At 42.3% G+C, this 14460-nt stretch overlaps 1 protein-coding gene across 1 annotated transcript; it reads left to right on the top strand.

Moving 5' to 3' along the window:
* Positions 1-4412: 4412 nt before the first annotated feature.
* Positions 4413-13714, top strand: LOC118406462. Its single transcript, XM_035806514.1, has 9 exons — positions 4413-4472; positions 6119-6220; positions 6617-6733; positions 7336-7452; positions 8292-8465; positions 9453-9566; positions 9874-9981; positions 10690-10821; positions 13589-13714. The coding sequence occupies exons 1-9, from the start codon at positions 4413-4415 to the stop codon at positions 13712-13714; spliced, it is 1050 nt and encodes a 349-aa protein (XP_035662407.1).
* Positions 13715-14460: the final 746 nt, after the last annotated feature.

Below are 14460 nucleotides of genomic sequence, written 5' to 3'. Positions count from 1 at the left end.
TTTGTGCTTTAGAAGGACGTGTCACACGTCTGGCCTCTGCAAGAGATTTATCGTCCACATATTCCCAGGCTTCTGCTGAAGTATCCTCTTGGGGGGTTGCATCTTTTATGAGGGCAAGGAAGACCATGGGACCAAGCTTCGTGCCTTGGGGTACTCCACAGGTGAGTGAAAATCGCAGATCAAAGGAAGATAGACCGACGAACATCAAGTTCAAGAAGTTCCTTCTTTGATGTCAGGTTGATCAAACGCACGTGTACCAACTTGGTGCTTGTGTGACCGGGGGTTGCCAGTTGTGCCGGCTTGTGGACAAAACGATACAAACCATGCGTTGTTGTAGGCTATTTTGCTTGTAATGCTGTTAAACTCCTGGTGATAATTAGTTTTCTTTCTTCGTTTATCCAAGTGCAGACGGTTGGCCAGACTCTGGTTGACTAATAGAAGCCATGTATTGTGATCTTTACAATTAACAGCCAAACAACAGCCTGTAATAAATCACCCAGCTGCAGCGCAGGTCAGCTATGTGTGCAGAGATTAGTTTCCGATCCGCAGTCTTTAGAACATTGATTGGGCTTGACCGGTTTCAAACAGTGACGATTGTTTTATGGATGTCATCCAGGTGTGAACCCTTACCCACCTGCGTGCGTCTCAAACAACTAAAGACAAGTAACAGAATGGTCTTAACATGTACAGTAGAAATATTTGGGCTTCTTTTACTAGAATTCAACCGTATGTACACTTAAAGGTTGAACTAGCTATACATGTGATGACTAAAAACTCTCCAAGGAGATCTTTTCTGGTGAGACATCAAGAAAACGGTACAAAATAGAGAAGCCCGATAAAAACGCCTAAAACGTCAAAAACAACAGGAGCCTAACCTCTGCTTGGAGAGTAATGAATACAAGCAATACAAAAATACAACAACATGAATAGTATTGCTTTGCTATGATAGTACAGACAAATGTGCCCCGAAGGTGTATATACATGTACATAGCATACTTAACCTTTATTAGTGTGTGAATCGGAGCTCTATACTATGGTTTATCTATCATTTGTCGAGTAGCCTAATGCCTAGGTTACACATAGCCGAATTTGGCTCCCGACTCTCTCCCGACTATGGTTTAGGAGTAATTCGGGAGCTAGTCGGCTGTAGTCGGCTGGCGTTCGGCTCAGTCGGCTGGCGTTCGGCTGGCGTTCTGCTCAGTCGGCTGGTGTTCGGCTGCTCCATCCGAATGTTTTGAAATGTTCAAAACATTCGGCTCTGAACGGCAACTCTGAAATGGGTCGGTTGGTGGTCGGCTGGTGTTCGGCACGGTCGGCTAGTGTTCGGTTGGTGTTCGGGAGTAAGTCAGCAGTCAAATTAAATCTTAAACACGCCATAAACACTGCTGACTTACTCCCAGCTTGTTTCCAACTAACCAATGATTACCCCAAGACCGTAGAAAAATCTCTGCTAACTCATTCCCAAGCCAAAAGATTATTGCCAGGACGTAGACGAATCACTCCCGAACTTCACACGACCGACATCCAGCCAAAAACAAAAAGAACCATAAATACCGTATTGGAGCTATCTGTGATCCAAATTTGATCTCTTGGTGATGTTTACAAAATAGAGGAAAGGATAATCTTGATTAAAAACGAAAATGAGCACTCTTTTGAAAATCGCTGATTATGTCTATTTCAAGTCGAGAGAGGGTCGGCAATCGGGTGGGAATCAGTCATGAGTGATTCGGTAGTCTGCGGCTAGAGGTCGGCATGGTAGGGAATAGGTTGGACAGCATTCAGGACACAGTTGAGAGTAAGTCATTTACTGGTCGGGAGATGTTCGGGACATGTTCGGCGCTAAAAAAGTAGGCGTGGCCTAAACTGGTCAGACTGCTCCCGAACTTCTGCCGACTTGGGTCGGCTAAGAGTCGGCTGGTGTTCGGGAGCCAAAGTCGGCTATGTGTAACCTAGGCAGAAGATTGCCTAGAGACATTGGGGGTAATTATGAATAAAAATAGAAGAAGTATAACCTGGATTGGTAAATAGTTACAGTTTATATTGTTGTCAGTTGCACACTTAGAAAAGGAAATCCTTAATGATAGGTTATGGGGAAAAGAATTTCTTTAAACGGCACTTTAAAAGATCCGGTAGGCTTTGGGGGCAGGTAACATGATCTCGGTATGATATTTCATAAAGCCCTGGAGAAAATCCGGCTAATCATAGTTTCACGCCTAAATGCATTAAAGATAGCAATTTGTCATCTTCTATTGCGTTATGAAACCTGTGACACATGACAGTCCTTTGTATCACATTGGAATGCAATCTTTTGGGTCGCCTTGGCCAGCCTAATAGCATGTTTCCTTATACCCCCTTTTCACTAGGATGGCGCTCTAGCCCCGCTGTCACCGGGACATAGAATTTGACAGATCGCTCAACGAATTGTTTAGAAAAAAATTACGCTTTGTGTGTTTTGCTGTCCTGTCAGCCACACTTTTACATGCTGTATGATATACCCAGTATGAAATCAAAGGTTGTAGATCGCAGTGAGAGCGCATCGCGATCTCCGTCTAGTGAAAAGGGGGCCTAAAAGATTGCCATGGGGACTACTCTAACACTTTGAAATAGTTGCATACAAGCCATGCAGGAAATGTGCATCCATGATAGTTTATAAATACCTGCCCTTAATATTGCAAATGATTTAATAACGTTGATGTTTAGTTCTTAACGAATACTTTAGTACCATTCATTGTTAAGAAACGACTTACTCAGAAGTAGGACAGTTCACGTAGCTGTGGCATACTGTTGTTGAATGATCCAGTAATTGATAGTTATGAACGATGGAATTGTACTATGTTACCTTGCCTGAAACTGTATTCTTTGATCATAGAAAGCTATCATTAGTTAAGTATGGCATGTGGAGGATTGGGTTGTCATTCAAGATTAAGATATTCGCTTTGTTTATTTTGTTACGTTGCTAGGGTATCCCTATTGTCGGTTTCTAGCCTCCTAGATGCGTAAGTATAATGATCATTGGATTTGGATTAACATTGTATTTACAGTGTACATGTATTGAATAAATTGATTAAGACCTTGATTTATTGTACATATAACCACTGGGTTAAGTACAGGTCACAACAAAGGGAAAGTTGACAGAGACATGATACATATATATATACAACGTCAAACGAACACGATTGTTGTACAGTAGCTACATTAACTATTGGTAGCTTACAAAGAAGTTACTCTTGAACCCTATTCAGACGGGGGGGGTGAGGTTTCGTGGTTCCAGCCAAAAGAATAAAAATGATGGCGTCATAAATACGTCATAATACGTTATAATAGCGTCATATTTCTCAAAATCCTTAGATATTATGTCTACATTATTCTATTAAAAATTGATGGTCATATGATAAGTCGTCAAAGAGTTACAGGTCAGGAGGGCGGGCCTTAAAAACTTCCCCCCGGTCCAGGATTGACTCAAAATGCCAGTCTGAGCAAGGTTAAAAAAGCAAGCTGGTGTCTTGTTGTAACAACATAACTTATTGCACAACAATTGTACGAGGTACAAAGTATGGCATCTACATAACTACAGTTCTATAGCTTAACTTAAGGCTTATCTAACTAATACAGGAGTTCTAGTATTGGATAAGTTTCTTATAATCATTGGAGGCCTTTACAATCATTGGAGGAATTTCTAATGTCAAAACCTTCTTTGATATATTTTCCTATAACATTGGAACCAGATGAAACTTTTCTGGGTGGTAGTGGGGGGGGGGGTGCTTATTCATGTGTATCACACCTGAAGAGACATAAGAAACACCAGGTATTGTCTCCTACTTGACCTGAGGCACGGGTCATTGCCCTGACCGTGCAGACACCTGTGATGATGAGCTTCGCTATTCAGGTATTCAAGAGGTCAAGAAGGTCAACATGTGTCGGAGTGGGGAGGGGGGCACAGGTAGCGATTAGAATAATTACAATCAACGTATCCATAAATTTGTTTGTAGGTTAATGAAGTTTTTTGTGTGGAAATAACAGTTTAACTTTATTCAGAACCATTGTGTCCAATTGTTTGTTTGCAATGTTAGTCTGTTGTTGTTGTTGTTGCAATGTTCGTCTGTTTTCATATGAGAAATTAAGTTTATTCAATAGTTTATTTAAAAGTTTATTTTAATGTACAATATTGGTTTCTTATATTTGTGCAGTGTTGTTTGGTTTTCCCATATGTAATGTTGGTCTACTTTTTACGTACAATATTGGTTCATTGGTGCAATGTTGGTCTGTTTTTTTTAATGCACTACAATGTTGGTCTGTTTTTTTAATGCACTACAATGTTGGTCTGTTTTTTAATGCACTACAATGTTGGTCTGTTTGCAGGTGTTTAACAGATTCTGAACCCTACCTATGCCGAAGACGTGTCTACCGTGACGATGACGTCCAGTCTCTGTTTGCTGATGCTGTCCCTGGTGCTACAGGCTGTTCCATACGGGGTAAGGGTAATCTTTATCTCCGTAAATAGTTTCATCAGGTTGGTAGATCCATTGAACAAAGTCTCCTTCGTAAAGGTGGGTTTACACCTGCGTATATATTTAAGTCCGTATGAGGCGCGCATGGGAGTATTTGCCTCCACCAGGCTCCACAGGTCGTTGGAAAAATCATAGAAATTGGACAAACGTAAACAGGTAACATGTCAGACGAGTTAGCTGGGTCGCTTACCATACTTCTCGGTCAGCTAACTCATCTTGCATGTTATGTATCTATATTCATCCAATTTGTACTATTTTCCTCGCGACCTGTGGAGCCTGGTAGAGACTAAGAGCTTCATACGCACCTAAAACGGACTTGAATATATACGCATGTGCGACCCCACCTTTACACGGCCTTCTTGAAACGTTTACTGGAGAAATAAAGACGGTTGGCTTCGAATTAGTCTACATCTCCTTGAGCCGCGTAAAATGTACTAACTATGGGCAAATATGACCCAAGATTTACAAGACAGCTTCACGGTCACTTACTTTAAGACAAACGAGGACAATATAGCACTGTACTCGAGTTAGTAACTTATTATAACAGTACCACCTGTGAAGGACAGACAGAGGGTAGATAGAGACAGTGGGATGTTATCTACTGTATCTAAGGCACCGTTTTGGGAGGCGGAGCTCATCCTAGCCCTTTTCTTCCACCGCCCTTTACCTCCCCAACCGAAGTCAATTGCCCCTTTTTACCCCTGGGTGGGATGAGAAAAGTTGTGCAAAGTACCTCCCGAGATCGGTAGCATGCCAGGATTTAAACCCATGCCCTCTAGATTTGGCTTCTGAGCCAAATGCTCTACAGTTACGTACGCTACACGACCCCAACCGAGCGCGGTATGTTTCCAATAGTAATAACTGGGATATAGGAGAATTCTTTTTACACAATTGCAACCAGAGGTACTTACATTGCTTACATTTCGATGTCTCTCAGAAACGTAAGAAACTTAAGCATTGTAAGTACCTCTGGTGTAAAAAGAATTCTCCTATATCCAATATTCTACCAACCTGATGAAACTATTTTCAGAAGTAATATTTGGGTCATTCAATCTAATGTATCCTGACATATATACGGTAATACACGAAATATATGGGCTAATGGTGTCAATTATCACAAGTGTTATGGCTGCATGTCCCTGAAGACATGATCGACCAAGAAGGGCTCTGACTTTGTAATGCTGGACAAAGATAACTATACTTGAAAGTACTGTGCATCATCCTTTGACGTTGTACTTCCTAATCTCCAAGCAGATATTGCGTGGCATAAGATAGTATCATAAGCTGGGAAAGGAGTTTAGCCGTGGCCAATTAACTCCTCTGTCAACTAAACTTCTTCCACAGCTTATGATACTATCTTATGCCACGCAAGATCTGCTTAGAGATTAGTACTTCCATGTTTTAGAATATAACTTATCCCATAGCTTAATATACGTGTCCACGAAAGATTTTTAATATCATGAATCTGCCTTGTCCAACCTAATTAGCTAACATTATCTTACGTGTACCTTATCTCACAGCAACAGTTTAACAAGTGTATGTCCACGAAAGATTTTGATTGCAAGGAACTACCTTGTCCAACCTGACATAATCTTGCTCTGTCCTTACAGAATGGTCTCATAGGAACCAAGGTCGAGTGCGGCTCCAATCAAGAATGCCCAAATTTCGAATACTGCTTCTTTGCTGAGCCGGGCGCGAAAGGCATGTGCCTGGTAAGTATCATTAAAACAACCCAGAATTCTGCTCCTATATACAACACGCGAACAGTAAAATAAAGCAGCATTGCACTACTAGCTAACAAAAAAAGCGTCATGCGCATATGCTTTGTCCTCAGTCTGAGGTTCGATCGCTTTTGCTACACTTTTACAAACAAAACCTATATGTTTGTTTTAAGTTTGATTTCAATGCTTTATGTTAACTTTTTTCCAGCTGATCACTGGTTATGTGAAGAACTTTTTTCTTCGTGTGAACCGCAAAATAAACCTTGTGTCAACTTCCTTAGCACAGGGCTTTTGGTTATAAAGTCAGTGACAACGATATCTAAATAGAGATAAAAGATTCACAAATGGACAAGTATGAAGCATCCCTCTCTCGTTTGCGTTGCCCAGGGCCTGGACTGCTATAAGCAGGATGATTGCAAAGAAGGAAGCTTCTGTGACTTTGCAGAATCCGTCGGTGTTAGAACGCCCAGAGGGGCATGCGCAAAAGGATCCAAGCCTCCAGAGGTAGCTATGATAGATACCTGATAATAAGCCCCTCGAATCGCTCGTCTCCTGTCTTTGCTCTTCAGGGGTTTTCCTGATGTGAAACATTCGCCCATTACTAACAGCATGTTTCTAAAACATTCGTCCATTACTAACAGCATGTTTCCAAACAACTTTAAACTAACGAGGTGATGGTACCGTCATCCATCCATTCTTCCATTTTCCTCCTTGTGTCATGACGTCATCAGTGACGTTTGGCGCGGTGCATTGTGGTCAGAACTGGTACCATCACGATTTCGTTTCACCTTGACGTGATTCGTCGTGAAGAGCAGGTGGTTTTTGTCAGGTGGAAGAAAAAGAAAGAAAGAACTTTGTCAGGATGTAATACATTAATTGATGTGTTAAGATGCATGACAACCAGAATGCTTTGCAATGTACTTTATCCATTTCCTTGGTGAGGTTCTTTAGTTTTGTCAAATTTGGGGGTTAACTGTGACTTTTGCAGTTGTGCCCCTTCTGCCAGACTGTTACTCACTCACTTAGCTCTGCATGCTCCCGAAGGGAGTCTGTTAAGTCAGGTTATAACTTGAAAAGCGATGATTTATGGTTGATGTGTTCTACAGAGCGTCCTCTGCAATCGCGACTCGATGTGCGAGACGTCGTACTTCTGCGACATGACAGCCGGACCGGACGGAAACGGGATGTGCCGAAAACGGCAACATCGACAGTTACACGGAGGGGTAAGACAGATTTGTTCTCCAAGCAGAGGTTGGGTCTTGGAGATACAGTAGAAGCCGTTTAATTGCGCTCCCCATTTGTCAGCACAATTTGTGCAATGATCCAGATGGTGCAACAAAGCGAAGCTATTCCGCTGGACCGCATGACTACAGGACTTTGGGATCCCGTGCAATTAACAGAAGTGTGCAGTTGTGCAATTAACTGGCTTCTACTGTAGTAGAAGTGGTTGGGATTTTTATTGGCTCGTTTCCCTCAGTAAGAATCCCAACTACTGCTATCTCCGCGACTCAACCTCTGCTCGGAGAATTAGACAGATTCAGGTTTAAGTTTAAGATGGTACATAGGGCGGCGCCAATCTCTATTTCATTAGCCGTTGGACCTCACAACTTTGTACAATAACTGCAGCATGTGGCTAGTGTTCATACTCTTCCCAAATTTCGAGTGCTAAGCAAAGAAACCATTTTTAAGTATTAGATATGACTCGGTCGTGGATCAAACTGAAAGCGAACACTCCACTCACTTGGCTAGTGTACCGATTGGAGCAGGTTCAAAAATACCTCTTTTCTGCAATAAAGATTTTTAGATACCTTAAATGTAGTTTGAAATAGGAAGTATATGTAGAACCAATAGTGTAAATGACATGCTAGACCCTATATGTTGATGTATTCATACATATATGTGTGTTTAGTTGTACTGTAAGTAGTTGTTATACATGTAGACCATACGAAAGTCGCTGTACTCTTGTCGTGTCAATAAAGATTATTTTATGAAGGTCCATAACTATCTTAACAGATGAAAAGATGAAACAACAAACTTCTGGACAATTTACTTTCTTCTCCAGATCACGGTGTGCTACAAGGACATCGACTGTCCCGGCGGGAGGTACTGTGACAAACACGACCCTGAGCTGGAGCTCGGCATCTGTCGGGACCCTCCGCCGTACGTCGTCCCATCGGAACCTCAGGAGCCTGTAAAGCCTGACCGAGGCCAACCTGCACCGGATGGCCAGTACACGGTAATACCCCCTTTCCACTAGAACGGCGCTACTGCCACGCTCTCTCTGCGACCTAAAATTTGACAGATAGCTCAACGAATTGTATAGAAATGAAAACGAATATTTTTACGATTTGTATGTTTTGTCGTCCTTTCAGTCACACTTTCACAGTTTTTATGATGTACCTAGTACGGAATCGAAGGTTGCACACATCAGCTTTAGTCGCAGAGAGAGCGCAGCGCGATCGCCGTCTAGTGAAAGGGGGGCCTAAGGAGTTAATCCATGTACTCAGCTCTTAGACTCTTCTTGTTCTTTTGAGACTACCATAACTACCAGCTTCAACTTGCTGAAGATTCTGTAGCCTATGTACCGATGGCGACTGTAAAGTTGATCCACTCGCACCGAGTTGGACCCTAAATCTTTTTGATGAGTACGGTGGTAACGTGATTGGTACGTAGGTCTCCTCAAACACAAATTTTGATTCCCTTGCATTCCCTTGCTGGCTGACATTTTTGGCGACGCCAAAGAGGCGAGTCAAACGATGTACACTGTACACTATTGCAGAACACACGGTAAACATGAGGCGTGATTTTACACATGGCTAAACATTTTTTGGCGACGCCTCTGCGGCGAGCCAAATGGTGCACTATTGTCCACGTTATTGTATAGCACAAGGTAAACTTAACGCTTGTCCTCAGGGTATTCTGTGCAAGCAAGACTTTGACTGATCATGAGGCGTGGTGCTCTTTGCGCATGACTAGAGTGTTTGGCGATGCCTCTGGGACAAGCAAATTTTGCACTAATGGTTTCGCTTGATATTGCAAAGTACAAAGTAAAAAAAAAACTCTTGTTTTCAGGGAATCCCGAAATAAGACCCTGACTGAGGCGTGATGCTCTTTGCGCATGACTAGAGTGTTTGGCGATGCCTCTGGGACAAACAAATTTTACACTAATGGTTTCGTTTGATATTGCACAGCACAATGTAAACACATAACGCTTGTTTTTCAGGGCATCCCGTGTAAACAAGACCCGGACTGTGGAGTGAACAGCTACTGTGTCCTGAGGATGGAACCAGACGGCAGGACTGTAGGAGAATGTGTTCGGGGCAGCAGACGGGGAGAGGTAGGTGTAATGACCTTAAGCATACTTACCCATACTGGATATCATCTGCCTACAACAATCACGTACACAGTACTGTTGATGTGTCCTTCAACAATACACGCAGCAGGATGTAGTTGAAGGAACAAGACGTGTCTGACAGTCTCTAAGTACACTGACTCTGGTAGAAGGCAGTCCAGATACCACAGTATATACGAATACATGTTGTTAAAAAAAAACTAAAGTAACAAGCTTTTATCAAAGATTGTGACTTTGAGACATATGACATGACGGTATGTTTCGATAAACGTAATTATTTCATTTCCCCCAGCCGGTCTACTGTTATGACGACCCCATGTGCGGAGCTGGCTTCAGGTGCAAACTCTCCCCTAACGGTGTGTACGGGATCTGTATTGAAGACGGCAAGGCACAGCCAGACGTGAGTATGGTACGATATAGTCTTGTTCAAAGTAATTAACATTTATGTGTAAAACATGATATGCAGTGTATGTGTACGGAGTTGTATTCTGTCCTTGTACTTATGGCCCACTATTTCCGTGAATTTCATACCTTCCACATGAAAAAGTAAAGAAAATCTACAGGAAAAACTATGGATTCTTGTAGGGTATTCTAGTAACGTGAACATATTTTACATTGGAGGTAACAAATAGAAGGTTTGTCGACTACTGGCTTGAAGGTAAGAACCCGTAGTTCCCTTTGCCAAGAGGGTTATGTCTTCGGTGCCATTTGTGTTTCTGTGTGTCTATGGACAGTATGACTCGAGAGGCTGTATATGGATCCTTATGATATTTGGTAAGCCGGGTATGGCTTGGGAAAGTGACGTTCGATAGCGGGCCCTCTGGTGGCTTTCTAAGGTACCGCATAGGAACTTTGGCACCTCGTGTTCTGGACATAGTCGTGATTTCATAGTTTTATATAGCTATTTTTTGTGTAGATATTTGAATCACAGAGCAAATGTCTGCTTGTGCTTCAGGGAGGCAACATGTTCGACTGTGACCGAGGCATGAAGTGTGAGATGACCATTTCCAAAATTATATATCCAGTTGCTTGAGTAACGGATATTTGGTGTATCTGGATGTCTACCCTTCCTTGACCTACGAGTATCGAATGTTTATTTGTATTTCAGGGAGGAAACATGTTCTGCTACGCCGACTCCGACTGTGACCCAGGAGTGAAGTGTGAGATGACGGAGAAGGGCGGCATGTGCGCAGGCGCCGGAGGAACCAATGAGATCACGCCGGACCAGACGCCTGACAAGGTACGGAACACAATGTCACGAGAAAACACTGAGACGTCTTAAACATTGACATTGACAATGACAGTATCATGGCCTTCTCCTAAGTGACAACAGTCTGTCCAATGACTTTGATGAAACAATGTTTTAAACATATGCCCTTCTGTTTGGTCTGCATCAAAATTGCAACATGTGAAGGAAGGACTTTGTTATCTAAAGTACTTATTTAGTGGAATTCTACGATAGAATTGCTGGATGAAGGTAAGACGTCCAGTATAACTATATGTTACATGCAATGTGCACCAATATGATCTGAAAAGATGATGTATGACTAAAAGACAGACGTTGCTACTGCATAAATAACGACTAACTATATTAGCAATTCGGATGTCGCTCGAATTCTTCTTATATATATTAGTGCATGATGGGGACAATTCTGCGTGTATGTTTCCATGTTTAACCCCGCTACTTTCATCTAACATTTCTTTACCGTAAAGTTGATTTCTAACCTCTACTAAACCATGTCTTACTGCCAACCCTTTATCCTGTAGTAATGAGTACAGAACGACCGTATGAAAGAGGTAAAAAAAAAGAATTTACCAGCTACAAATTGCAGAGCATTTCCATCCATTGATAATTGTAGCATTAGAAAATTGGTGTCATCACTGCAAATGCCGACACTCTATTTGCTGTAAATTCATTTATTTTCGCGGTGGTTTCATTTCGCGATAGGAAGTAAAATGATATTTCGCGGTGGAAAACAAGCGGTGTTACGATCTAGGCGTAAGAGACCAACGCGAAAATAAAGCCACCGCGAACATTTTTACGATTTATCGTAATTCTAGCCGGAATTTTCTCATCTGCAGGCAGGTTTTTGCTTCGTGGATAAAGAATGTAAAGCTGGGCACATCTGCCGAGTCGATCTGGCCAAAGGGTTCGGGGAATGTCTGTTGGGGAACCGGGAGATTGAGATTGACATACGAGGAAGGGTAGGGCTCGATCGCTGGTGCTTGGCAGTTTTGCCGCACGCTTTGGGTTGTATGGACGGTTTCTGGCTTTTGATAGAGAGTATACGCATTGGGTTGTATGGAGAGTTTTTTTTAAATGTTTTTGATAGAGAATATACGCATTGGGTTGTATGGACAGTTTCTGGCTTTTTTATGTTTTTGAAAAAGAGTACATAGTGTCAGCATAATCACATACATTTTTGCTACGTCGCACTTAGAAATAAGTGCATTTCAGTGACAGCCTAGTTGCCGAGCACCTCTTAATTCATGCTGATTTGTGAGAGACTGTGATTTTTCATTAGGCTTGAGCCACAACGCAGCAGCTGACTGTGTTCTACAGGATTCCATGGGCCGCTGTGCGAACAGCAGTAGTATGTAGGAGGTGTGGAAGCTTACGGGTATTTGTTGAATTAGACTTGGAAGATGCTGTCATATACCAAACTTTGAGATTCATACATTCATTCATAACTCGAATGAAGTTATTTGTCTACACAGAGTTTCAAGAGGCACAGTTCAGAACTTTTACATTTAGAACTTGGTGAGAGGGGATGGGACTACTGGGTAACTTATTGACACACTGTCCAAGCAAATATCAGGGTAGGCTGTTCGTAAATGGGATGGTTAGCCCACAATTAGGGATCTCCAATTGCTGCACCGCACGAGTAAGTAGGAAGTCGTATGAAACGGACGAAAGAAGGCGTTACATGCAAACAATATAGTAAGTATGGTTGGCGTTGAGGAGCAAATGCCTAAGGTAGTTTTCCCGTCAACGTCCTTTTAGAATCGTCATTGGTCCAATTTTGAATGGAATAGCACTATCACGCATGAACAATTGATAGACTGTGTAAAATTTGTCTCCGCATCATTTACGTATCAATTCAAAGTTCTTGTTTAAAAGTCTCTTGTCCAGCAACCGATGAAAGGTAGCTACCGGTAACGTTTGACCGTTCCAAAATCTGACCGTTCCAAAATCTATGCAGTCACTTGTGTAACTGTTCCCTTTCTTATCTATCCAGTCATTTGCCCCATCATCATTCGTTCAGTCACTCACTAATTCCACCAATCAACCACTACTAACCATAATAACACCCCCCATAACCAAAATAACACCTCATCCCATATTGTACTCACACACAGAGTTACTAACGTTTCTAATCTACATTCTATCTAACAAACATGGCGGAAGGGTGGAGTGGTCAGGTATATTCAACATCTAATACTTTGTCACCCTTTCATATCATTGTATGTTGTAAAACACCACAGATCTAGACTTTAGATATCGTGTGTAATTAAGTTACCTGTCACGAAGATGGTAATTTAAAACAAACATCACTGTATTAATGGGGTATAGCCACATGGTTCTATGTTTGTGTATAACGACATTTCACCATACACGTGTTAAGTAGAGTGGATTCGTTCCTTACGTTACCGACAACTGTCACACCGCAGTGGTCCCTCGGTGAGACATCTGGAACCGCATAGTTCCAGCCAAGAACTTTTATTCAGTCTGTACTTTTATTCAGTCTGTAACCAAGCTGACTCCACTCAACAACAAAAAAACACATCAATGGATGGATCCTTGCTATAGTATTTTCTGAAACTCCGGGGCCTGGGTGATGGCCTGAGGAACTTTGCGGCTCTAGATGTCTTACTGAGGGACAACTGCGGTGCGGAAGATGTCGGTAGCTTTGAGAATGAGTCCAACCTACTTTTCTCACACCTTTCACCATCATGTAACTCACCGTGTGACTAACTACATCATCACTAACCGTTCTCACCACCAGCCCAACTTCTGCTACTCAAACGATGACTGTGCGGCCGAACGTTACTGTGACGGGGCAGAGTACGGCTACGGCACCTGTAGACTCGGCCCCCGCGGTCCTGTAGCCGTGCCGGTAAAACACACGTAGCATATCGACTCAACTAGCCAGGGTAGCCTCTACCAGGCTCCACGAGTCGCAGTAGAAATAGTAAAAATTGGCCAAGCTGACAAATAACGTGCCAGAAGAGTTAGCTGGCAGTGGAGCACAGTGTCAGCTACCTAGAGACGAAAACTGTACTCCCAAGGCAAAGCCAGCTCATTCCTCTGGTATGTTATTAGTACCTGTCCGCTTGGCCAATTTTTAGTATTTTTACAGAAAACTTCGGAGCCTGGTAGAGGCTATAGTCTGAGTACCATTCTTTTTGTACGTAGTAACCACCGGCTCAATCATTTCGCTTGCTGACAACCGTGTTTAGCAAGCGCAAAAGAATTAGCCAGCGGCGGATGGTACCCATGCTACAATCGACAGTATACTTACTTACTTATCATGGATAGACATAAGGTCATGACAGCATGTTTAGTATACTGTAATTTCATTGTTGTATCGCTCTGCTTAAAGTCCTTAAAAAGTGCACACTTAAGAAGGTGATGGTTGATGCATGTAAGGATTTGACGTTTAGATATAAGACAGTGGATATGTGAAACGGGCGAAACAAAGCAAGGACAGTTCTGTTATATTCCATGAGCCCAAATGGTCGTCTTCCTTAAATGTCTTGTCCACACATTTAACAGTGAGGTACAGTGTTAATGTATAGGATAGATACCTAAGGTAAACATTGGATTGTGTCATTGATATTTCCATTGTTGCAGCAAGTAGACGAGGTGTGTTACCGG

Source organism: Branchiostoma floridae, chromosome 19 (assembly GCF_000003815.2).
Source record: "Branchiostoma floridae strain S238N-H82 chromosome 19, Bfl_VNyyK, whole genome shotgun sequence".
In the NCBI taxonomy this organism is placed as follows: Eukaryota; Metazoa; Chordata; class Leptocardii; order Amphioxiformes; family Branchiostomatidae; genus Branchiostoma; species Branchiostoma floridae.
Note: the sequence above shows the minus strand (reverse complement) of the source record. Positions and strands in the feature narration are given on the sequence as shown.

Bases quoted from the DNA above. Each gene is read 5' to 3' on its own strand.
- LOC118406462 (XM_035806514.1), top strand. From the start codon at position 4,413: ATGACGTCCAGTCTCTGTTTGCTGATGCTGTCCCTGGTGCTACAGGCT. The intron at 6,734-7,335 runs GTAGCTATGATA...TGTGTTCTACAG, and splicing joins AAGGATCCAAGCCTCCAGAG to AGCGTCCTCTGCAATCGCGA. The intron at 8,466-9,452 runs GTAATACCCCCT...CTTGTTTTTCAG, and splicing joins CACCGGATGGCCAGTACACG to GGCATCCCGTGTAAACAAGA.